Source organism: Myodes glareolus, chromosome 5, assembly GCF_982192425.1.
Source record: "Myodes glareolus chromosome 5, mMyoGla1.1, whole genome shotgun sequence".
NCBI lineage: Eukaryota > Metazoa > Chordata > Mammalia > Rodentia > Cricetidae > Myodes > Myodes glareolus.
The window spans coordinates 84,049,085-84,074,578 of NC_142030.1; the positions used below are offsets into that span (position 1 = coordinate 84,049,085).

Consider the following 25,494-nt stretch of genomic DNA (forward strand, 5'->3'; position numbering starts at 1 on the left):
TCCTTTTCTTTGGGTTCCCCATTCTCCAAGTGAAGGATCCAATATAGACCACCAATTTAGACAACTCCTAATGTCTGAGTGAGTGTCTCTGCACCCACTCTCATCTGCTCCTGGAGGAAGCCTCTTTTATGCTGACTGGTCAAGGAACTGATTCTATTTCTCTGGGCAGTCCCTTCTCTGGTTCTTGTGATTTATGTAGTGTGAGGCAGATGTCCCCTAAAGATGGCTCAGTCATTAAATGAAAAGCTCAAAACCAAAACTATAAGAAAGTGAAAATAAAACAATATTGATAAAGTTTCAATTTTTTTGCTGAATTTATTGAAGAATTATGGTTGAAACTTTTCAACAAAGGTTCTATCAGATTTTAGGAATATCGCCACAATGAAAAAAATTGTCACTTTAAATCTTAAGCCACTCATTGATTTATTAAATAATAAATGTGTAAAATACACTTATATGAAGTTGGATAAAAGATTTTCAAAATATTTACTTTGAAATATTTGAAATCTGCAAATGAGTAGTGTAATAAAATATTTTCATGTAGTTAAATATAACTTCTTCATCATTAGATTTCCTTATTTCTTTTTTATGTTTGATTGATTCTTTACAAATTTCACATTGCACATTCTGTTCCCACTCATCTCCCTGTTCCCTTGTATCTGCCCTCCGTCCTAATATCCTCCCCAAAAACAAAATTTAAAAGTAAAACCAAAAAAAAACCTAATCTCAGCATTGAAACTGCATTAGTCACTTATTATTGAATATGAACTCTATATTGTTGATGCATATTTACATTATATCTATAGAGAGACTTCGATCTCTGCATTCAGATCTTTTGCATGTGAAGCAAGTTTTAGTATAGTTAATATCTCTGTTCCTTTGTCAATTTGTGTTTTTTTCTCTGATTATCAGTCCTATTTCTCCTTTCTTCCCCTTGCTTTGGAAGAATGGTTCTCAAGAATTTTATTATGTCATGTTTCTTTTCTTGATTTTGAGTACACAATTTGAGTGTGCGATCTCTATGTGCTTGCCTCTGGTGATATTTTATATGCTGTAACAAATAAAGCTTACCTGAAGATCAGAATGCAGAACTTGCCACACTTGTTAGCCATAGAGGTCAAGTAATGGTGACACACATCTTTAATCCCAGCAGTTGGGAGACAGAGGCAGACAGATCTCAGTTATTTCAAGCACACCCTAGGCTACATGACATTGAATCAGTCTAAAAGAGAAACGAAGCTCATACCTTTGTTCCCAGCACTTGGTATCATATACCTTTAAGCACAGCACTAGGGAAGTGGAGTCAGAAGTGATATGGCTGGACAGGCAGAGGACTATAGGGCCAGAGGAAAAGGGTGCTCAGGACATTCAGTTGGAGGATGCATAAGGATCTTCGATCTGAGGATTCAGTAGAGGTAAGAACTAATGGGTGACTCATTTTCTTCTCTGATCTTTTAGCATTGTCCTGATATATGACTCCAGGTTTTTATTATTAAGACCAATTAGAATTCATGCTACATCTTGCCATCCTTTACAGATGCAGATATTTTATATTCCTAAGAAAAACTGGAAACTACTTACCTTTAAAATCTATTTATGGTTCCCTTTTTCTATGTCTTACTTAAAATTTTCTTTAGGATTTCCTGTTACATATCTTGAACACCATTCTCAAATGCTAGGTTTCATCTCAAATATAAACATAATTTTATGAGCAGAAAGACCATCTAGTATTTTGCCAGTTACTTTTCTCCTAAAATTTTAATTTTAATTTTTATTTCTGTGATGAATTCTCCTACTTATTTTTTATGAGGAATTCTCTTTTGGAGATAAATCCTCTTTACTTACTTTAATTTGATGTCTTAATTAATGTTGAATTCATTAATTCAAAAGGCTAGCTCCACTGGACGTAGAATTCAAGGCTGACATTCATTTCCTTTCACCTCCTACGACCTCATGGTGGTAGAGGGAGAGTTATTTTCTTTTGGATCTTGATTCAGTGTGGATGGTAATTTCATAAAGTTGTTTTTTTTCAAGTTGTTTTCTTTAAGCAGTTTCAATATATGTATTTCATGGACTTCATGAGACTTGTACAGTATGAGTTTAATCATCTCTAAAACATGTACATGCTGCTTTATGACCAACTTGTTTTCAATTTCTTCCACATAGAAATATTTTGTTTGGATCAGGAATAATTTTTTTTGTCTAAACAATGTTGGAGTTCAATTCATTTCATGATGCTCCTGTTGTGATCTTACTCAACTGGACAAAATATTAGTACTTCCTTTCAGTCTTCTCCTGTGACCTCAGCAGGACAATCAGCAATACAGAAAGGAAAGAAATATCACACAGCATTGTGCAGTTAGTTGAGTCCTGAATCTCTTAACTAGACTTCTCGATGTCTCCCTATTCCTATTTTGCCTACTAAAAATATTATGTATATGAATTTCTGTTGTAACTAGCAAAAGTATAGTCATATAGGTGACTACTTACTTTATCTCTATCAGGGGCCAAGAATGCCCCATTTTCCTTCTGTAACTTTAAAAGCTTTAAATTCTTGTCGATAAATACATTTCAAAAAATGATAATGAAGATTAGGAATATATAGAACAATAAATATTCCAGTACTTTAAAGCCAAGAGATTCTGCCTGACTTCACTGGAGTCTGACTTAGGAGCTGTTCAGACATATACTAACATGGGAAGGCTTCCGAAAAGACATGCTTGCTCCAGTGCATTAAGTGTTTTAGGTAAGAAGGAAAAAAGAACTTGTAACTCTAAGTTTATATGATTGAAATTTCTTTAAGGAATCATTTCTGTGGCCATAAATCACTAAAGTCTTGTTTAAACTGTGCTTTCATTGGTTCTATTTAAGCCTGTACTCTGATTTGATCTCTCAAACATTCAAATGTTGTCATTCTTAGATTCAACGGGGAAATGTGGGCGTCCTCCACCTATTGAAAATGGAGACATCACCTCCTTCCCATTACAAGTATATGCACCATCATCATCAGTAGAATATCAGTGCCAATCTTATTACATACTGGAAGGCAACAGCAAAATAACATGTAGAAATGGAGAGTGGTCTAAGCCACCGAAATGTTTACGTAAGTACCTCTTTCTCATAGATCATAGGAGATTCAGTTTCATGATATGTATATATTTCTCTTAATAAAGAACATTCACAGATTAAAAGCACTCTGTTGCTTAGTGCTTCACTGCTAAATATCACATGTGAGGAAAGCAATATTATTAGATTCTTTTTATATAGAAACAGTTGACAAATATAATTATGCAACTTATTCTTTATTATTGTGTTTTACTAACATGTATTGCTGTCCATAAAACTTGGTGGCAGTATAATATTTCCATACCTATTGACTCAGTTGATGTTCTATTGTTTTGAAAAGACCCCATGACCCTAGCAACTCTTATAAAAGAAAACATTTAAGTAGGGATTGCTTACAGTTTCATAGGTTAGTTCATTATCATCATGTGGGGGGAGCATGGTGGTGCACAAGCAGACTTTGTGTTGGGGAAATAGCTGAGAATTCTATATGGGACTCTGAAGGCAGCTGGATGCTATAGACTATCCAGAGACACATTTCTAACAAGGTTACACCTATTCACTTCCATATTTCTACCTATTATCAGAGGAAGTGAGTACAGGAACTCAAACAGGACAGGATACTGGAGGCAGGAGCTGATGTAGAAGCCATGGAGGGGTGATGCTTACTGGCTTACTTTTCATGGCTTTCTAAGACTCCCTTTTATAGACTCCAGGACTGCCATGGACTGTCATGGGCTGGTTCCTCCCAAACTGATCAATAATTGAGAAAAGGCCTCACAGCTGGATGTCATGGAGGCATTTCCTCAGCTGAAAGTCCTGTCTCTCTGATGACTCCAGCTTGTGTCAAGTGTCAATTTGACACAGAAAACCATTCAATACAGAGGCCATTCTTCTACATATACATCACCTGTACACACCTTGCAGTTATTAAGTTCATGATCCTAATATAAGCTTCCCTTCCCTTAGATAAATGATCTGAATTCTACTAATCACTGTCAGGAAGCATAGAGGAATTTTAGTTTTTCTTTCATTATGTGGGAAAGAACACGAAAGACTTGTATTAATGTGTTTGGCTCATTTCACTTAAAGTCCCTCAATTTCTTTTTCTAACTAAAATAATAAAAACTATCTATAATGTCCAAACCATATTTGATATAAATATACTATGTTATCTTTATAAGTTCATCAATTGGTGGGAACAGAGACAGTTATCACATCATGGTTACTATGACATAGCAATGTGCAATAAACATATATATGCAAGTTGATTAGGTTGGTTTCTTTTCTTCTGGGTTTATTTCAAAAAGAGGGACATAGAAATAGTATATGGAAACTCCATATTATTGTCCATAGTAACTACTCAAGCCCATATTTCCATTAATAGATTTCGAGTTTCTTTTCCACTACACACTCATGAACATTTGTAATTTTTTAGGGTTTCTTTCTGCAATGCCATTACACATATGGGGTAAGGTATCTCACTAAAAATCTGGCAGTGAAATGAGAGTTAATGATACTAGGCATCTTTTCCTTTCTCACCCACATGTATATTTATTCCTTGCAGAAGTGTCTCTTCATTTTAGTAAATTTTGGTGGTAATCTTTTTGTTTGTTTGTTTTTTAATTTACTTATTTATTTATTTATAAAAATTTCCACTTCCTCCTTTCCTCCCAATACCCTCCCACTCCCCACACTCCCTCTCCTCCACCCTCTCCAGTCCTAAGAGCAGTCAGGGTTTCCTGCCCTGTGGGAAGTTCAAGTTCCTCCCCACTCCTTCCAGATCTAGGAAGGTGAGCATCCAAACAGACTAGGATCCCAAAAAGTCAGTACATGCAGATGAAACAAGACCTAGTGCCATTATCAATGGCTTCTCAATCAGCCCCCATGTCAGCCACATTCAGAGAGTCTGGTTTGATCACATGCTCATTCAGTCTCAGTCCAGCTGGCCTTGGTGAGCTCTCATTAGATCAGTCCCCTTTTATCAGTGGGTGAACGCAGCCCTCGCGGTCCTGACTTCCTTGTTCATGTTCTCCCTCTTTCTGCTCCTCATCTGACCACTTTGAACCTGATAGAAGAGAAATGGGAAGTAGTCTACAAGATATGGGCACAGAAGACCACTTCCTAAGTAGAACCCCAGTAGCACAGACAATAAGAGAGAATCAGTGAATAAATGGGGCCCCGTGAAACTGAGAAGCTTCTGTAAAGCAAAGGACACTGTCAGTAAGATAAAAAGGCTACCTTCCGACTGGGAGAAGATCTTCACAAACCCCTCATCAGACAAAGGTCTGATCTCCAAAATATACAAAGAACTCAAGAAACTAGACACTAAAACTCTAATTAACCCAATTAAAAAATGGGGTACTGAACTGAACAGAGAATTCACAACAGATGAACTTCGAATGACCAAAAGACACTTAAGGTCATGTTCAAGCTCCTTAGCAATCAGGGAAATGCAAATCAAAACAACTTTGAGATACCATTTTACACCTATCAGAATAGCTAAACTCAAAAACACCAATGATAGCCTATGCTGGAGAGGATGTGGAGTGAGGGGAACATTCATCCATTGTTGGTGGGAATGCAAACTTGTGCAGTCACTGTGGAAATCTTTTTCAATTCCATTTGTATTTTTGAGATAAGAAACAACTAATAACATAACAATTTTCATCAGTTCTATAGGCTGTCACTGTTTTATTGTATTGGTTGTGTTCTCTGCTAGACACAAGCATTTCATTGTGATAAACTCCATTCATCAAGGGTTTTCTTTTGCCTTGAGATTTGGGATCCCATCTAAACATTCAGTGTTCAAATCCAATGAAGTGTTTTCCTGTTGTTTTCCTTGTAGTTTCAACATCTTATTCTTACATTTATGTCTTTAATTGATTTTGGGTTGATTTTTGCCAAGAAAGAGACATATGAATCAAATTTCAATTCTCTTCATATGTATATTGATTATTCTTGTATCATTTATTGAATATACTATCAGTTTTCCAACATATGTTGGAGACTCAATTAATATAAATTAACTATAGACACATAGTTCAATTTTTCAAATCTCTTTTCTCATTCAATTTATTGTTCATCCAAGTGTCATAGTGTTCTGCCTACTGAGGGGTTCCTAATGTATATTGAAATAAGGTATTGTGATACCTCCTGGATTTTTATTTTTATTCAAGTTCTAGTTGTCTACACATTTTTATTGTACTTCCATTGAAGTTTTAGGATCCCCCATCCATTTGTATGAAAATGACATTGGTATTTCAATGGGGTTTCATGGAGTATGCTAACTGACATGGGAAACATGTACATTTTACATTAATACTGATATTGATTCTTCCAAAAATTTTACATACATGATTTTTCCATTTTTGTCTTTTATGGTTCTTTCACCAGTTAACTAATAGTTATGGTTAAAGTTTTGCACTTCAGTTGTTAAGTTTAGTGCTAAATTATGTTAATTAACATTAACATTTTGGTGTTAATGTTAATGGGATTGCATTTATTGGTAGTTCACAAAAAATATTGATCTATAGGAAAGAACTTATTTTCATATAATAACAATGAATATTGAAAATTTTGTATACTGACAATGAATGAACTACCTAATCACTTTTGTTTTCAATTTTCATATTTTGGAATAGTCTTTAAGATTTTCCATATATAGAAATACATAATGCTCAAGTAAGAATGATTTGACTTTTAATTCAATAATTATATATTTTATCTTCTTAATTATTATAATAATTCAAATTCTGATACTGTAGCAAAAATAGAGACAATATTTTTATTGCTGATCACAATCATTTTTATTAATTGAAAATAGTTTTGAATACAATATATCATTATTATAGTTTCCTCTCCTACTACTCCTCCAAGTTCCTCTCCATAACACTTCCCCCTCAATATCTACTCCCTTTCTGTCTCTCATTAGAAAAGAACAAGGTTCTAGGAAATAAAAACCAAACATGACAAATTGAAATATAATAAGATGAAGTGAAAGTTTTCATAGATGCTGGACATGGCAACCAAAAGGAAGTAGAATCCCAAGAGCACACAAAAGAGATCTGCTCATTCTTATACTCAGAAGTCCCATAAAAATACTAAGCTAATAGCTATAGTAAATATGCGTAGGACCTGGTTAAGACCCATGTAGGCCCTGTATTTGCTGCTTTAGTCTTTATGAGCTCACATAGGCCTTGTTTAGTTGATTCTCAGGATCTTGTTTTCCTGTTGTCCTTCATCCCCTCTGACTCTTACAATCTTTCCAACTCCTTTTCTGTACAGTTACTTCAGCTCTCAGGTGAGGGTTTTAATGGAGATCTCAGTTTATTCTCTCTCTCTCTCTCTCTCTCTCTCTCTCTCTCTCTCTCTCTCTCTTTCTTCATATGTACAGCTATGGGTGTCTGCATCTGTTCTTATCTGGTACTGGAGGAAGCCACTCCAACAATGCATATAGTCAATTTTTCAGTACATTTTACATATAGCAAGGAAATGGTATATCAGGGGTACCAACATTTTATGGCATTTGATGATTCTGTTGTACTCTCTTTTATATGCTTAAACTGTTCAGTCCTTTATTTATTTATTTATTAAAAATTTCCACCTCCTCCCATTTCCCTCCCACTCCCCCCACTCTCTCTTCCCCTCTCTCTCCAGTCCTAAGAGCAGTCAGGTTTTCTTGCCCTGTGGGAAGTCCAAGGTCCTCCCCGATCCATCCAGGTCTAGGAAGGTGAGCATCCAAACAGACTAGGCTCCTACAAGGTCAGTCCATGCAGTAGAATCAAAACTCAGTTTTTTGTCCTTGGCTTCTCAGTCAGCCCTCATTGTCAGCAACATTCAGAAAGTCCAGTTTGATCACTTGCTCAATCAGTTCCAGTCCAGCTGACTTTGGTGAGCTCCCATTAGATCAGTTCCATTGTCTCAGGGGTGGATACACCCCTCGTGGTCCTGATTTCCTTAGTCATGTTCTCCGTCCTTCTGCTCCTTATTTGGACCTTGTAGCTCAGTCCAGTGTTCCAATGTGGGTCTCTGTATCTATCTCCATCCATCGCCAGATGAAGGTTCTATGGTGATATGCAAGATATTCATCAGTGTGGCTTTAGGATAAGGGCAGATCAGGCACCCTCTCGTCTGCTGTCCACAAAACTAGTTGGGGAAATCCCCTTGGACACCTGGGAACCCTTCAAGAGCCAAGACTCTAGCCAATCCTAAAATGGCTCCCTTGGTTAGGATAACATCTTCCTGCTCCCATATCTACCCTTCCTCCATCTCAATTATCCCATTCCCCCAAACTCTCCCCAATCCTCCTTCTCTCATCTCTCTCCCCATTTCCCTTTCCCCCTAATCCACCCCTATGCCCTGCTCCAAACTTTTGCCCGGTGATCTTGTCAACTTCCAATATCCAGGAGGATAAATATATGTTTTTCAGTGGGTTCACCTTCTTATTTAGCTTCTCTAGGATCACGAATTATAGGCTCAAAGACCTTTAATTATGGCTCGAATCCGCTTATGAGTGAGTACGTACCATATTCCTCTTTTTGGGGCAGGGTTATCTCACTCAGTAAAGTGTTTTCTATTCCCATTCATTTGCATGCAAAGTTCAAGATATCATTGTTTTTTACCACTGAGTAGAACTCTAAAGTATATATGTGCCACACCTTGTTTATCCATTCTTCTATTGAAGGGACCCTAGGTTGTTTCCAGGTTCTGGCTATTACAAATGCTGCTGTGAACATTGTTGGTCAAATGCTTGTAGTATTGTAGTATGATTGGGCAACTTTTGGGTATATTCCCAAGAGTGGTATTGCTGGATCCTGAGGTAGGTTGACTCCCAGTTTCCTGAGAAACCGCCACACTGATTTCCACAGTGGTTGCACATGTTTGCATTCCCACCAACAATGAATGAGATTTCCCCTCTCTCCATATCCTCTCCAGCATAGGTTATCATTGGTGTTTTCAATTTTAGTCATTCTAACAGGTGAAAGATGGTATCTCAAAGTTGTTTTGATTTGCATTTCCCTGATCGCTAAGGAGGTTGAGCAAGACCTTAAGTGTCTTTTGGCCATTTGAAATTCTTCTGTTGAGAATTCTCTGTTCAGTTCAGTACCCTATTTTTAAGTGGGTTAATTAGAGTTTTCATGTCTAGTTTCTTGAGTTCTTGTATATTTTGGACATCAGACCTTTGGTGTAGATCTTCTCCCATTCAGTATTTTTGTCTTAATGACAGTGTCCTTTGCTTTACAGAAGCTTCTCAGTTTCAGGAGGTCCCATTTATTCATTGTTACTCTTATTGTCTGTGCTACTGGGGTTATACATAGGAATTGGTCTCCTTTGCCCATTTGTTGCAGACTACTTGCCACTTTCTCTTCTATCAGGTCCAAAATGGTCAGATTAATGTTGAGGTCTTTACTCCATTTGGATCTGAGTTTTGTGCGTGGTGGTAGATATGGATCTATTTCCATTCTTCTACATGTTGAAATCCAGTTATGCCAGCACCATTTGTTAAAGATGCTTTCTTTCTTCTGTAGTATAATTTTAGCTCCTTTGTCGAAAATCAGGTGTTCATAGGTTTGTGGGTTAATATCCAGGTCTTCGATTCGATTCCATTGATCAACATCTCTGTTTTTATGCCAATACTAGGCTGTTTTCATTACTGTAGTTCTGTAATAGAGCTTGAAGTCAGGGATGGTAATGCCTCCAGAAGTACTTTTATTGTATAAAATTTTTTTGGCTATCCTGGGTTTTTTGTTTTTCCATATAAAGTTGATTATTTTTCTCTCAAGGTCTGTGAAGAATTTTGTTGGGATTTTGATGAGGATTGCATTGAATCTGTAGATTGCTTTTGGTCGAATTGCCAGTTTTACTATGTTGATCCTTCCAATCCAAGAGCAAAGGAGATCTTTCCATTTTCTGGTATCCTTCAATTTCTTTCTTCAACGACATAAAGTTCTTGTCAAATAGACCTTTCACTTCTTGGTTATAGTTATGCCAAGATACTTTATGCTATTTGTGGCTATCGTGAAAGGCGATGTTTCTCTGATTTTCCTCTCTGCTTCTTTGTTCTTTGTGTATAGGAGGGCCACTGATTTTTTGGAGTTGATCTTGTATCCTGCCACATTACTAAAGATGTTTATCAGCTGTCAGAGTTCTTTGGTAGAGTTTTTGGGGTTGCTATGCTTACTGTCATATTATCTGCAAATAACGAAAGTTTAACTTCTTCCTTTCCAATTCGAATCCCCTTGATCTCCTTATGTTGTCTTATTGTTATTGCTAGAGCTTCAAGCACTATATTGAAGAGGTATGGAGAGAGTGGACAGCCTTGTCGTGTTCCTGATTTTAATAGAATGGCTTTGAGTTTCTCTCCATTTAATTTGATGTTAGCTGTCAGCTTGCAGCATATAGCTTTTATTATATTTAAGTATGAACCTTGTATCCCTAATATCTCCAAGACCTTTATCATAAACGGGTGGTGAATTTTGTCAAATGCTTTTTCACCATCTAATGAAATGATCCAATTTTTTTTCAGTTTATTTATATGATGGATTACACTGATAGATTTTCGTATGTTGAACCAGTCCTGCATCTCTGGGATGAAGCCTACTTGATCATAATGGATAATTTTTCTAATGTGTTCTTGGATTTGGTTTGCCAGTATTTTGTTGAGAATTTTTGCGTCGATATTCATGAGTGAGATTGACCTGTAATTCTCTTTCCTGATTGACTCTTTGTGTGGTTTTGGTATCAGGGTAACTGTAGCTTCATAAAAGGAGTTTGCCAATGACTTTTCTGTTTCTTTTTTGTGAAATACATTAAGGAATAAAGGTATTAGCTCTTTCTGGAAGTTCTGGTAGAATTCTGCATTGAAACCATCTGGTTCTGAGCTTTTTTTGGTAGGGAGGTTTTTGGTAACAGCTTCTAATTCTTCACGACTTACAAGTCTATTTAAATTGTTCACCTGGTCTTGATTTACTTTTGGTATACGGTACTTATCGAAAAAAAATGTCCATTTCTTTTACATTTTCCAATTTTGTGGCATACAAGCTTTTTTAGTAAGATCTAATGATTCTCTGAATTTTCTCTGTGTCTGCAGTTATGTCCTTCTTTTCATTTCTGATCTTAATAATTTGCATGTTCTCTCTCTGCCGTTTGATTAGTTTGGTTGGGGTTTGTCAATCTTATTGATTTTTTCCAAGAACCAGCTTTTTGTTTCATTGATTCTTTGGATTGTTTTCTGTCTTTCTATTTTGTTGATTTCAACCCTCAGTTTGATTATTTTCAGTCTTCTACTCCTTCTGGGTGAGTCTGCTTCATTTTTTTTTCTAGAGCTTTCAGGTGTGCTGTTGAGTCTTCAATGTGTGCTTTCTCCATTGTCTTTATGGGGGCACTTAGTGCTATGAACTTTCTTCTTAGCACTGCTTTCATAGTGTTCCATAGGTTTCAGTATGTTGTATCTTTATTTTCATTAAATTCAAGGAAGACTTTAATTTCTTTATTTCTTCCTTGACCCAGGAGTGGCTCAGTAGTTGACTCTTCAGTTTCCATGAGTTTTTAGGCTTTCTAGGGGTAGAATTGTTGTTGAATCTAACTTTATTCCGTGGTGATCTGATAGTACACAGATGGTTACTACAATTTCTTTGTTTCTATGGATGTATGCTTTGTTACCTATTATGTGATCAATTTTTGAGAAGGTCCCATGAGATGCTGAGAAGAAGGTATATTCTTTTCTGTTTGGGTGGAATGTTCTATAAATGTCTGTTACGTCCATTTGGTTCATTACATCTTTTAGTTCTCTTATTTCTCTGTTAAGTTTCTGTCTGGTTGACCTGTCCATTGGTGAGAGCAGAGTATTGAAATCTCCTACTATTAGAGCTATGGTTTGATGTGTGCTTTGAGTTCTGGTAATGTTTCTTTTACCTATGTGGGTACTTTTATATTAGTGGCATAGATATTCAGGATTGAGACTTCCTCCTGATGAATTGTTCCTGTTATGAGAATGAAGTGTCCTTCTCCATCTCTTCTAATTGATTTTAATTTGAAGTCATTTTGTTAGATATTAGTATAGCCACACCCGCTTGTTTCTTTGGACCATTTGATTGGAAAGCCTTTTCACAACCCTTTACTCTAAGGTAGTGTCTGTCTTTGAGTTTGAGATGTGTTTCTTGTAAACACCAGAATGTTGGATCCTGTTTTTGTATCCATTCTCTTAACCTGTGCCTTTTTATAGGTAAATTGAGTCTATTGATATTAAGTGATATTAATGACCAGTGGTTGCTAACTCCGGTTATTTTTCCTGGTGATAGTGTTTGTGTGTTTCCCTTCTTTAAGATGTGCTGGTGGAGAGTTGTTAGATGCTTGTGTTATTATGGGTGTTGTTGTTTCCTTGGTTTGTGGTTTTCCTTCTAGTATTTTATGTAAGGCTGGGTTTGTGGCTAAATATTGTTTAAATCTGCTTTTGCCTTGGAATATCTTGTTTTCTCCATCGATGGTGAATTCGAGCTTTGCTGGATATATTATTCTAAGCTTGCATCCATGGTCTCTTAGTGTCTGCAGCACATCTATCCAAGACCTTCTGGCTTTCAGGATTTCCATTGAAAAGTCAGGTGTAATTCTGATAGGTTTCCCTTTATATGTTATTTGACCTTTTTCCCTTGCAGCTCTTAATATTAGATCTTTATTCTGTATGTTTTGTGTTTTGATTATTATATGGCAAGGGGATGCTTTTTTTTGATCCAGTCTATTTGGTGTTCTGTACACTTCTTGTACCTTCATAGGATTATCCTTCTTTAGGTTGGGAAAGTTTTCTTCTATAATTTTGTCGACTATATTTTCTTGGCCTTTGAGCTGTAATTCTTCTCCATCTTCTATCCCTATTATTCTTAGGTTTGGTCTTTTCATGATGTGCCAGATTTCCTGGATGTTTTGTGTTAAGAATTTGTTGGATTTGTTATTCTCTTTAATCAATGAGTTTATTTCCTCTATAGTATCTTTGGTGTCTGGCATTCTTTCTTCTATCTCTTTTATTCTGTTGGTTATTCTTGACTCTGTAGTTCCTGATCAGTTACCCAGATTTTTCATATCCACCATTCCCTTAGTTTGTGTTTTCTTTATTACCTCCATTTCATTTTTCAAGTCTTGAACTGTTTCCATTACCTGTTTGATTGCTTTATCATGGTTTTCTTGGGTATCTTTGAGAAATTTATTCATTTCTTCTACCTTTTAGTCTTCTCCACTTCTTTACAGCAGTTTTTCACACCCTGTTTAAGGTCCTCTATCATTTTCCTAATGTTATGATTAAAGTTGATTTCTTCTACTTCTTCTGGAATAGAGTGTTCAAGTCTTCTTGCTGCGTGATCCCCGGAATCTGGTATTGTCATGTTGCCTTTCAGGTTGTTGGAGGAATTCTTGCTTTGATGCCTGCTCATCTCTTCCTTCAAATTCAGTCAGGAGAGTCTTGGTGTCTTGGTCCAATATGATGTGACTGACTCTGGGTGGATCTCCTCAGTGCAGGAACACGAACTATTCCCCTTTGGGTGAATAGCCTCAGTGCAGGAGTAGGCACTGTTCCTGGTCCAAGGACCTTGCAATCAATAGGGCAGGTGGTCTGAAAGGTTGTCCTCAGAACAGAGACAGGACTCTTGGAGGTCAAAAGATCCCTCAGACAAAAGGGCGAACTTGGGGTGGGGGAGGCTTGTGAGTAGCCAAGAAGCCCTTGCAGCAGAAGCTGGAGGTGCCATGCACTCCCCTCTGGCCAGGCAGGTGCATACTCACCCCTCTGGGTGGGTAGCCTCAGTGCAGAAGCAGGAACTGTTCGTGGGTCAAGGCCACCGCAGACAATAGTGCAGGCTTGGGGTGGGGGGGGTCAGGGATGTGTGGAACAAAGAGCTGAATGGGCCCAGTGGTCCTTTCCCAGATGTCCTGTTCAGTCATTTTTAACCCTGTAGATACATCAAGTTTTCTCAGATGCTTTCCCTGTTTCTATTGAAATGATCTCTTAACTAACCATTCATCCCCATTGATGTAATGCAGTTCATTACTAATATATATGGGTTGTATTATCCTTACTTTCCTAGGAGGCAATAATTCGATTCTGTTGGACCTTTTTCTAAGAATTACTACAGAAATATTATTTATTTATTTATAAAAATATCTTTTCTCATTTCACATACCAACCCCAATTCCTACTCCTTCCTCTCCTCCTACTCCCTCTAGCTTTCCCCCTACTCCCCATCCACTCCTCTGAGAGGTTAAATTTTCTTATAAGAAGTCACCAAAGTGTAGCACATTGCTTTGAGATAGGACCAAGGCCTTCCCCACTATATCTAGGTTGAGCAAGGTATCCCTCCAAAGAGAATGGGTTCCAAAAAGCCAAACAACAAGCAGTGGCCCCACATTCTTCCACAGCCATACAACTGTCACCCACATACAGAGGGCCTAGTTTGAACTTATGCTTGTTCCCTCACTGTGAGGTAAGAGTTGGTGGGCTCCCATTGGCTCAGGTTGGCTGTCTCCTTGGGTATCCTCATCTTGGTCTTAGCCCTTCTGTTCATAGTATTGCTCCTCCCTCTCTTCAACTGGGACATCAGCTAAGTGCCATGATGTGGATCTCTACGTTTATTTCCATCAGTTACTGGATGAAGGTTCTATGACAACATTTAAGATCATCATTAATCTGACTACAGGGAAAGACCAGTTTAGGCACCCTCTCCACAATTGTTTAGGTACTTAACTGGGGTCGTCCTTGTGAATTCTTGGGACTTTCTTTAGGGCCAGGTTTCTTTACAGCCCATATTGCCTCCCTCAATTAAGATATCTCTTTCTTTGATATCCCTCTCTGTCCTTCCGTGATCATTCCGTTATGTTGTAGGAGTCTGTTTGTTTCTGGATGCTCAGACCCAAAATAACCATACAGAAACTGTATTAATTAAATCACTGCTTGGCTTATTAGTTCTAGCTTCTTATTGGTTAGGTCTTAAATCCTAAACCAGCACATCTTCATTAATTTGTGTATCACCACATGGCTGTGGCTTCCCGGATAAAGTTTAATCCAGCGTCTGGCATCTGTCTCCAGTGGGGCTACACTGCTTCTCCTTAACTCCACCTTCTTTCTGTCAGCATTCAGTTTAGTTTTGTCTGCCTACCTAAATTCTGCCTTGCTATAGGGCAAAGCAATTTCTTTATTCATTAACCAATAAAAGCAACACAGAGACAGGACTTCCCACACCCATTCTCTCAAGTTCTCCTTCCCTCTTCCCTTCTCCTCTCTGTCTCCCCATCACCTTTCCTTCTTCCCTCACCCTGATGCTCTTAATTTTCTCAGGAGATCTTGTCTATTTCCCCTTACCAAGGGGATGTATGTATGTTTCTTTTAGGGTTCTACTTGTTACCTAGCTTCTCTGGGGTCATGGACTATAGGCCTGTTGTCTGTTGCTTTATGTCTAATATCCACTTGTAAGTGAGTACATATTGTGCTCATTTTCATGGAAATGAATTACCTCACTCAGAATGTTTTTTCTAGTTCCATCTACTTGCATGCAAATTTTAAGATGTCATATATTTTTAACACTGAGTAGTACTCCAATGTTTAAATGTACCATATTTTCTTTATACATTCCCTGGTTGAAGACATCTAAGTTTTTCCAGTTTCTGGTTATTCCAAATAATGCTGTTATTAACATAGATGATCAAATTTCCTTTTAGTATGATTGAGCATTCTTTGGATAAATGCCAAAGAGTTTTATTGCTGGGTCTTGAGTTAGGTTGAGTCCCAATTTTCAAAAAAAAATGCTATACTGATTTCCAAACAAGTTTGCATTCCAATCAGTAATGAATGAGTCCTTTATCTTACTCTATACCCTGTGAAACATAAGCTACCATTCATGTTTCTGATCGTAGCCATTCTGACTGGTATAAGATAGTATCTCAGAGAGATTTTGATTTGCATTTCACTGATGGCTAAGGATGTTGAACATTTTCTTAAGTGTCTTTCAGCCACTTGAGATTCTATTTTGTTAGATATTAGGATAGTTACACCCACTTGTTTCTTAAGTCCGTTGTTGGTGGGGTTTCTGTCCTGCCAGGTTCCTGCAATTGTTCAATCTCAAAGAAATCACACAGAGGTTTACATTAGTTATAAACTGATTGGCCCATTAGCTCAGGCTTCTTATTAACTCTTATAATTTATATTAGTCCATTATTCTTATCTGTGTTAGCCACATGGCTCAGTACCTTTTTCAGCAAGGCAATCACATCCTGCTTCTTCTGTGGTCAGGTTAGAACTGCAGAAGGAAATTCCTTCTTCCCAGAATTCTCCTGTTTTCATTGACCCACCTCTACTTCCTGTCTGTTTGCCCCACCTATACTTCCTGCCTGGCTACTGGCCAATCAGTGTTTATTTAAAATATAATTGACAGAATATAGACATTTGTCCCACACCAGTCCATTTTATTGGAAAATCTTTTCCCAACCCCCTACACTCAGGAAATGTCTGTCTTTGAGGTGTGTTTCTTATATGCAGAAGAAGGATGGATCTTGTTTCCATATCCATACTGTCATTCTGTGTCTTTCTGTAGGTAAATTGAGTCCATTGATATTAAGAAATATTAATGACCAGTAATAGTTAATTCCTGTTATTTTTCAGTGGTAGAGTTTAAGTGTTTCCCTTCTTTGGGGTTTTCTGGTGTGAATCTATCTGTTTCCTGTGTTCTTTTGGGTTTAACTAGCTTCCTTGAGTTGGAATTTTCCTTCTAGTACTTTCTATAAGACTGGGTTGTAGATAGGTATTGTTTAAATCTGGTTTTGTCATGGACTATCTTGCTGTCTGCATCGGTGATAATTGAAAGATTTGCTGGGCATAATATTCTGGGTTTCCATCTATAGTTTTTTAGTGTCTACAGAATGCCTTATCAGGACCTTTGGGCTTTCAGGATTTCCACTGAGAAGTGAGGTATGATTCTGACAGGTCTGGCTTTATATGTTACTTGGCCTTTTTCCTTTGTGGTTCTTAGTATTCTTTTTTTATTCTATACGTTTACTGTTTTGATTATCACATGGATGGGGAACTTTTTGGTTCAATCTATTTGGTGTTCTGTAGTTACTTTTACCATCAGAGGCATATTCTTCTTTAATTTGGGCAAGTTTTTTTATGATTTTTATGAATATGTTTTCTGTGCCTTTGAGCTGGAGTTCTTCTCCTTCTTCTAGCCCTATTATTCTTAGGTCTTGTTTCCCTCCATTTCTTCATATTTCTTGTGGTCTTTGCACATCTGTCTGATCAATTTTTCATGCACTACATCAACAGACACTTTCCTACTAGAGATGTATCTTGAGTTACAGTGCAGGAGTTAATTGATTGAAGCACCTATGGATTATTTGTAATTAACACCTTTGGGCACAACGTGAACCAAGATTTCTGTGAATTACAATGAAACTGGGACACTTATTCACTCAGGTGGGGTGGTAGAGACAACATAAGGTGCAGTGTGATTGTTGTGTCAAACTCCTACACTGTGTATGATAGCTCATAGAAGATGATGCAGGTTTTCTCGGGATCTTTGATGGGCAAATTTGCTACTCTCAAGGGTTATTTTTCCTGGAAACCTCAGAAAGAGTGATCAGTAGGATTTGCCACTGACTAGACAGTAGCATGAGATCAGACGTTGCATTGGAGGATGGTTTGGAGAATTTGGTAACCACTCTGTAGCACTTAGTCCCGGCCTTTACAGTAGTGTATGGTTAGATGCACTGTGGGGCAGAATGGTAACACTAAACAATTGGCTGGAGACAGCATGATCTTGGTTATTACGTCATCTGGCTTTTCTAGCAATGTAAGGAAGGCCAGGCTCCCAGGTGGTGGTTGCAGGAGCTGTTTTCCAAGCAGGTTATCTAGTTATCAGGTTATCTAGTGTGGTTCTTTGATAGATATAATTTTAAAACTATGAAAATCAAATTCATAATATAACAATAACAATTCATAGTTGTAGCTTTGTGATTGAATGATGAATATTATGATAGTAATTATGATTTGATTTGGTAAGAGCAGTACTTTTCAGTATACTCATCTCACTAAATGTTAGGTCTAAATATCATGTACAGGTCAAGGTTCAAATTTTTTACCTTTGCCCAGTACCTAAATGAATGCAAACAACCATGGATGTCCTGAATTTTAAGTGTGTTCTTTCATTGACATTAGGAATCCTTTTTGTTAAAATGTAGCTGTCTCATTAAAAACATTGTTTTGACACTATTTGCTATCAAATATGAACTAATTCTATGTGATTGTTGAATAGAAGTTTTTAAAAACTTTGAGGAATTGGGCTTGAAAACTGAGTCTACATAAGTGTATGTATTGATAAACTCTTGTTGATTTTTTTTTCAGAGGCATGTGTAATATCAGAAGAGATCACAAAAAGACATAACATAACTTACAAATGGATAAGAAAACAAAAGCTCTATTCCACATCAGGAGACTATGTAGAATTTGAATGTATAAGGGGATATAAAGAGGCAACTAAATCACCTCCATTTCGTACAATGTGCATTGATGGTCACATCAATTATCCCAGTTGCATAAAAGAAAAACATTGGCATGGAAGATAAATGAACCTTTGTTTAGAAATATTCATGCATATTACTAATAGAGTTGCAATTTATGTTTGAAGTATTATTTAACTCATTTCTTCTAATAAGTATAAACTTGTGTTGATATATAGTGATTAATTTGGAGCCTGAGATACAACTGCCACAAATTCAAAACAGTGCATTAAAAACTCCTATGTGCCTTAAAAACCAGAATGTCGTGTATTCTAGCACAATAAGCAATGGAAAGAAAACAGATGCAAGTACTTCAGTGTCTATTTCTACCTATAACTTTTCAAAATCGCTCCAATCTTCAATATATTTTGATCAAAGGTTCTGATTCAAGGTGAAAACAAAGCTTATTGTTTCATCTTCAAATTAGTATTCTAACACAAATATGTAATAATCAAACTGTCACATTTAACATTGCTTATGAATATAAGGAATTGCTACATACTGCTTTTGTATTAATAAATAAAGAAACATTTTGCGTATGAATTTTTGAACATGTTAATTTGACACATTGAAATATTCAAGCAATTATACAAAGAAGTTAAAATTGAACCGGGCATAGTATTCTGTCAGTGATATAAACCTATAAAAACTCTTTATAACTGATAAAGGGGCAATAAGCACATCCATTCATTATGCCCAGATTAATGAAGGAAAAGAACAATAAATACAGTCAAATTTATATAAAAAAAATTCCTCTGTATTTATCTTTAGAATGTAGAGTGTTAAGGATTTCTATTTAATATCTTTAAAGACTGTTTCTAGTCAGGTGGTTGTGGTGCATGCCTTTAATACCAGCACTCAGGTGGCATATGCAGGTGGATCTCTGAGTATGAGGCCAGCCTGGTTAAGAGCTAGTTCCAGGATTTCCAGGACTATTACAGAGAGGAGCCCTGTCTCAAAAAAAAAAAAAAAATAGAAAAAAAAGACAGTTTCTAGTTTACAGTGGATGTACATATTAAGTTTATGATAGTAAAAAGGTGATAATTATTCAGAAAATACTGCTAAGATTTTATCTTTATTTCTGGGTTCTCTATATGTGTGTAATAAGGCGCTGTGAAAATGGGTGGTAGTAACTCATTGTAGCTCCTTTTGGTCAAGGTAGCCAGGCAACATTGCAAAAGCTCCATATTGGTTTAATATGATGAATAGGACATTGGGTATTTAAAAGGGATTTAAACTGACAGTATTTTCTGTATACCTTGGCTACGCAGGATGTAATTCCAGTGTAAACTGTAGAGTGTTAAAGTATATATTTCAGTACCTCTATCACTAACATAATAGGTTTAAAATCATAAAAACAAGCTATTTTAAGAAAAGGATGTCTATTTTTTTTAACTTTTCAAATGTTTGGTATCTTTAAGATGAAAATATAGGTATAAATAACAAGATAAAAATTGAACATATTATCTTATACCTTTCTATTCATGATTTGGATTGTTGCCAGACCAATTACTCAAACATCATGGAAATACTTATTAGTAAAAATAATACACAAAAGTAATTGTGTTTAAAACTAGTGAAGAGAGTTGTCTGTCAACACCACTGCAACAAATTACCATAAGCCACATGTGTTAACTTAAAAAGCACTCACGTTGTAAATGTCCTTTAGAATCTTAAGGACAGCACATCTAAGATGATCACATAAGATTTGGTGTCTGACTTGCCTTCTCCTTCCTGGAAGCTTCTTCCTGGCAGCATCTTGGCAAGGAAGAACAGGTTTCTTTACAATAGAAGTAATCCCAGTAGTGAGGAAAGAACCTACCAATCCAATCACCAGTAAAACCCATTAGCTTTATCGTCATGAAGGTGATGTTGAAGACACAGTTAAATGCTGTGGGAAGGTTAAAACTAATACCTACCTGCCTACTGGGGCGTGGCCTCGTGGACTATTTGCCTGGATGCAGAAGCATCTGGCCCCCTTCCTTCCTCTCTCTGCCTGCCCCTGATGCCCCTGTTTTGGCTGTTCAGTTAGCTTTGGATCTGATCTTCGCCTATCAATTCAAGCAGAACATCCTGACTTTGTAAGTCTACCCTTTAATAAACACTGTTGTGTTTTCTTAGTTCTGAGCTAGTGTGGGATTCTTTTGATTAAGCGCCCAATTTCTCCTCCATCACTTGGTGCCAAGTGGATTTGAACCCCCCACCCCCACCCCACCCCCGGCGCACCGTCCTCTGTGTTGGAGGTTGAGTCTTCACACAGCCTGGACAGATTTGCTTTTTCCTGACCCGTATTTTATTGGGAAAATACCCATCACAAGCGAGTTTGCAGCACAAGAGCTGAAGCATGATTAAAAGCCTTGTGCTGTTTGCCAGTCGCTGATTACCCCCTGGGGCAACTCTTTGTAAAACTCCCTGGGATGTCCTAGCTGCTAAAATAGAAGCGCTGTTTGAAATCCCTGCCACAACAGAGCTGAGTGCTACCACAGCAGTATTTGCATCATGGCCATTTGTCCCAGCGGGATGCAGTGTAGGGATGCTGGGTGCATAGTCAGCCACTCTCATAGCGGCTGTGTCACAATCCAATGCATTGGGTCAGAGCCATGATCCCCAGTGGAGCGGCAGGGCAGGCGCCTGGGAAGAGCTGCACTGTTTATCAGCTGGGTTTTGGTTCTTTGTGCCTAGACTCTGGGTTTTCTCCCTCTGTGTACTACAAATAACCTCTCGAATGACTCATTTTTCTCTAGTTTTTAAACAAATATCAGGGCAGATTTTACCGCAAAATCTGTTGTGACACTGCTGCATTGGTTCCAGTTGCAACTTGGAATGATCGCCATCTGCTGGTAAGCAGGTAAAATGGCAGATTTCGTTACTAATAGGACTTTTGCCACTCTCCTTGCTACCTCAATGAAAGAAATCACACAAGGCCTCCATGAATATGAAGGCACCTCAATTTACTGGTTATTAGGTTTCAGTTTTCTCCCCATATTATATCATTATGGAAGTATATGGCACTAACTGATAGGATTAATAACATGATAGGCAAACTTGACGCCATATCTAAGGATAGTAGGAACTTACCTGAAAGGGTCCAGACTGTTGAATTTGACATTCAGAAGTTATCACAGAGTTTTGATAAGGTAACAGGCAGAATATACCTCCAGGATGGCAACTTACACGATATCCAGGAGCAGTTCAAGGAGGAGATATTATCTTTGAAAGGAAACATTAAGACCTTGGAATCAGATGCAGAATGGGGAAGAGAAAATTGATACTGTAGGGAAATCACTAGAAACATTTGAAGGTCAGGAGATTCAGGCTTTATGGGAGCTAATGATTAAGAAATTTGAAATGATTGAGGAAATTATTGGAGCTGATGAACTGGGTGAGAAGGCAAAAGGGCATGTTACAATGTCACCACTGGCTGTCAGAACTGGTTTACCCAGGATTTTAGCCACATATCCTATAACAATTTACTCTGACAAAGCATCAACTTCTAAAGGCTCAAAGGGAGCCAAAGAAGATAGAGGGATAATGATAAGAATCAATGTTCTAAAGGAAATTAAGCACGCCATTGTTACTTATGGCTTGGACTCTACATTTGTTAAAGAAATGATAAGGACTTGGGTGTCTAATGTCAGGGCTATCTATGCCCCATGACTTCTCCTAGTTAGCACCAGCAGTGTTAGAGGATGGACCTTCCTTGATGTTTGGAATTTATTTCAGAGAAGAATCCAAACATATGGAACAGCAAGGGAGAGCAAAGGGTGTGGAGGCTTCGCAGGATCAATTTCTTGGCATAGGAACATATGCTGATCCACAGGTCTAAGCTCTTTATGACAAAGAGGTATTGTTCATATGCCACAAAGCAGTCTTGAATTCCTGGGATAGAATACCAGAACTAGGGGAAAGGGGAGAGTTATATGCCAGGGTTAGGCAGGAACAGGGAGAACCCTATACTGCCTTTTTGCTAAGATTAATTAAGGCTCTGCACATAGTAGTAAGAGAACCAGAAGCTAGATGAATAATACTTGAGTCACTAGATTTTGAAGATGCAAACTTAAAATTTAAAAAGATAATTGGGACTTTAAGGTCTCGATCTGCACCTACAGATGAATGGATTTAGCATACCATGAATTTTCAGAAGTTTAACTACGATGATGAATCTTGGGTAGGAGAAGCAATTTCCAAAGCAATGAGGGGCAATTAAGCTTCCAAATGTTTTAATTGTGGAAAATTAGGACACCTAAAAAGGGATTGCAGGCAAAGAATTTCTAGGAATAATACCTCATCTGGGAATGACAAGAATAGGAAACCTCAGCCTTCAGGTATATGTCGTAGGTATGGTAAAAGACAATATTGGACCAATGAATGAAGATCAAAAACAGACAGACAAGGCAACCTGATACCATCGGGAAACTCCTTGAGGGGCCCCTCACAGATCCCCAAGCCAAAAGTGGCCCAGTCATTTCCAGTAACCACAGAGGATATGTCACATCAGGAAAATTAAAAACTCTAGAACCTTCTGGGCAAGACCATAAAATTCTAAGTGATGGCTCAAATGTGGAGGATAAGTCAAAAATTCAAATAGGAAATAAGAACCGTATATTTTGGCAAACTTCTATAAATGATCAGAGACCAAACCTGAGAGTACGTATAAATGGAATTGTGATTGTTGGCTTGATAAACACACGAGCAGATGTGAGTATCATCACTCCAGAATCTTGGCATCCAAATTGGCCTCTTCAAGAGGCAGATGTTCAGTTACTAGGAATTGGAACCCTATCTCGAGTTAAACAAAGCATGAGATGGGTTGACTGTATTGTGCCAGAAGTTCAAAGAGGAAAGTTAAGGCCATATGTAGCTGATATTGCAATAAATCTATGGGGCCATGACATGCTACAGCAATGGAATACCCAGATTAACATTCCTGCAGTCCCAGGAACTCATAATTCTGGGAAGGATGTAATAAGGTACCATGCACAAAGGTCACCAGCCACTCAGGCTGTACAAGAACATAAAGCAACTAGCAAACCTTTAGAGGTACCAACAGGCCTACCTTTAAAATGGCTAACTGAGAAGCCAATATTGGTTAATCAAAGACCTCTAAATGAAGATAAATTGCAGGCTTCAGAACAATTGGTACAGAAGCAATTAGATGTTTGATATTGAGGAATCAACTAGCCCTTGGAATTCTCCTGTGTTTGTTGTAAAAAGAAATCTGGTAAATGGAGAATGGTAACAGATCTAAGGGATGTCTACACAGTAATTCAACTTATAGGCTCTTTATGTCTGGAATTCCTCTGCCTTCTCTGTTGCCAAAAGGATGGACTCTTATAGTAATTGATTTAAAGGACTGCTTCTTCACTATACCTTTATAAGAAAAGGATAGAGAAAATTTTGCCTTCACAGTGCCTGGGTGACCCTGAATTTTGAATACAGACAGATGGTAAACATTACTATCCAATAAAAATAAATAAGAAAATCAGCTATGTTCCATAAGTAAAAAAAGAAGTTCAAAAATATATACATTTATGTATTACTATTCATAAGTACACAGAGCTGATTTTGGAGTTGAACTCTGGCTCAGTCCGTCTCTAATTCCAAGCCTGTTGTTAAGAGAAAAAACCAGAGTTTCTGTCTCATGTCAGGAGCCATAATATAGGACAGAAGGAAAGAAGAATTAAGAAAACATCTTTGCTTTTCTTCATATCTATCATTGAATATATATGTCTGACATGTCTATATAACTAATGTTTAAGTTTTCCACAATGAACATGGAATTTTCCTGTAGTAATCTTTGAAGCTTCCAGGAAGAAGATGGGGCTCCATAACAACAACTCCAATTGGTTGATATGATGTCATGATACTGATACCGCTACTACAAGACCTGTTTGGGGAACCAGCTGCACAAGACGGTTCCAACTTGGTTAGCTTAAATGGTGCACATAACATTCTGGCCAGACCTGCACAAAATACTCAGAAACTATTTGCAATATTACCAGACATTAATCTTGAAATTTAACCATCATTTTACTTGTACAGGATCCCCTAGAAAAATGTTACCCCCATGACAGTTGGAAGTAATTCTAAAGAACGACATCCCCTCTCCCAGCAAAGTTTTTCCTCAGGCTTAGGGACATCATTTAGGTGTTTATTATAATTGGTATACAGTTGATGGTTGGGGAGGAATTTTATAAGCTCAGGGATCTTTTTGAAAATCAAAAAAAGAGGGAAAATTGGATTATGGAATAATAGTTTGGTATTTATGAGTTATTGTTTATAGACAATTACATTGGTATAGATTTTTGTATATGATACAAAGTTAAATAATATTGAATATTATATGCATGCATGCTTCTACCTCTGTTTAAACATTTTTATGTATATATACCATATTGTAGTGTACATTTCTATCTCTGATTAAGTACTTATATATCGTTTATGTATTGATATATATATGTGTGTGTATGTATATATACATATATTTGCCATATTGCAGTGTACATTTCTACCTTTGATCAAGATACTTATACATTGTTTACATTTGGAGGTCATTGTCTTCATTTATTGCACAGTTGTTTATTGTCTTAGTTTTTAAGTTATATAGGTATTAAGAATTATAGATCAGTAGTCATCTATGTTTGTCATACTTATAGTTAGACTATACTACACATATATATATAGGTTTTTTAGATACATAGAGATTATATTCTGTATAGATAGATAATCTTCAACCTCTTCAAAGAGATGTAGAAAATGGCATTTAATTTAACTTAGAGTTCTGTGACCGTGAGACACAATTGCTCCTGGCAACCAATCTATTCCCGAGAGATTGTAGAGCAACAAACACACTCCACTTGGAGCTTGTCTTCTTCTTGGCAAAATGGGCCTTTGGGCAAG

At 37.2% G+C, this 25,494-nt stretch overlaps 1 protein-coding gene across 4 annotated transcripts in view; it reads left to right on the plus strand.

The window, feature by feature from the left end:
* Cfh (complement factor H) overlaps positions 1-19,137 on the plus strand; it is a 93,908-nt gene extending 74,771 nt beyond the window's left edge. For all 4 annotated transcript variants that reach the window (XM_087906448.1, XM_087906445.1, XM_087906446.1 and 1 more), the window contains 2 exons: positions 2,921-3,103; positions 18,440-19,137. In XM_087906448.1, the coding sequence (XP_087762574.1) occupies positions 2,921-3,103; positions 18,440-18,660 (404 nt within the window). In that variant the 3' untranslated portion in view covers positions 18,661-19,137. The remainder of the gene's footprint in view (positions 1-2,920; positions 3,104-18,439) is intronic.
* The last annotated feature ends 6,357 nt before the right edge of the window (positions 19,138-25,494 follow it).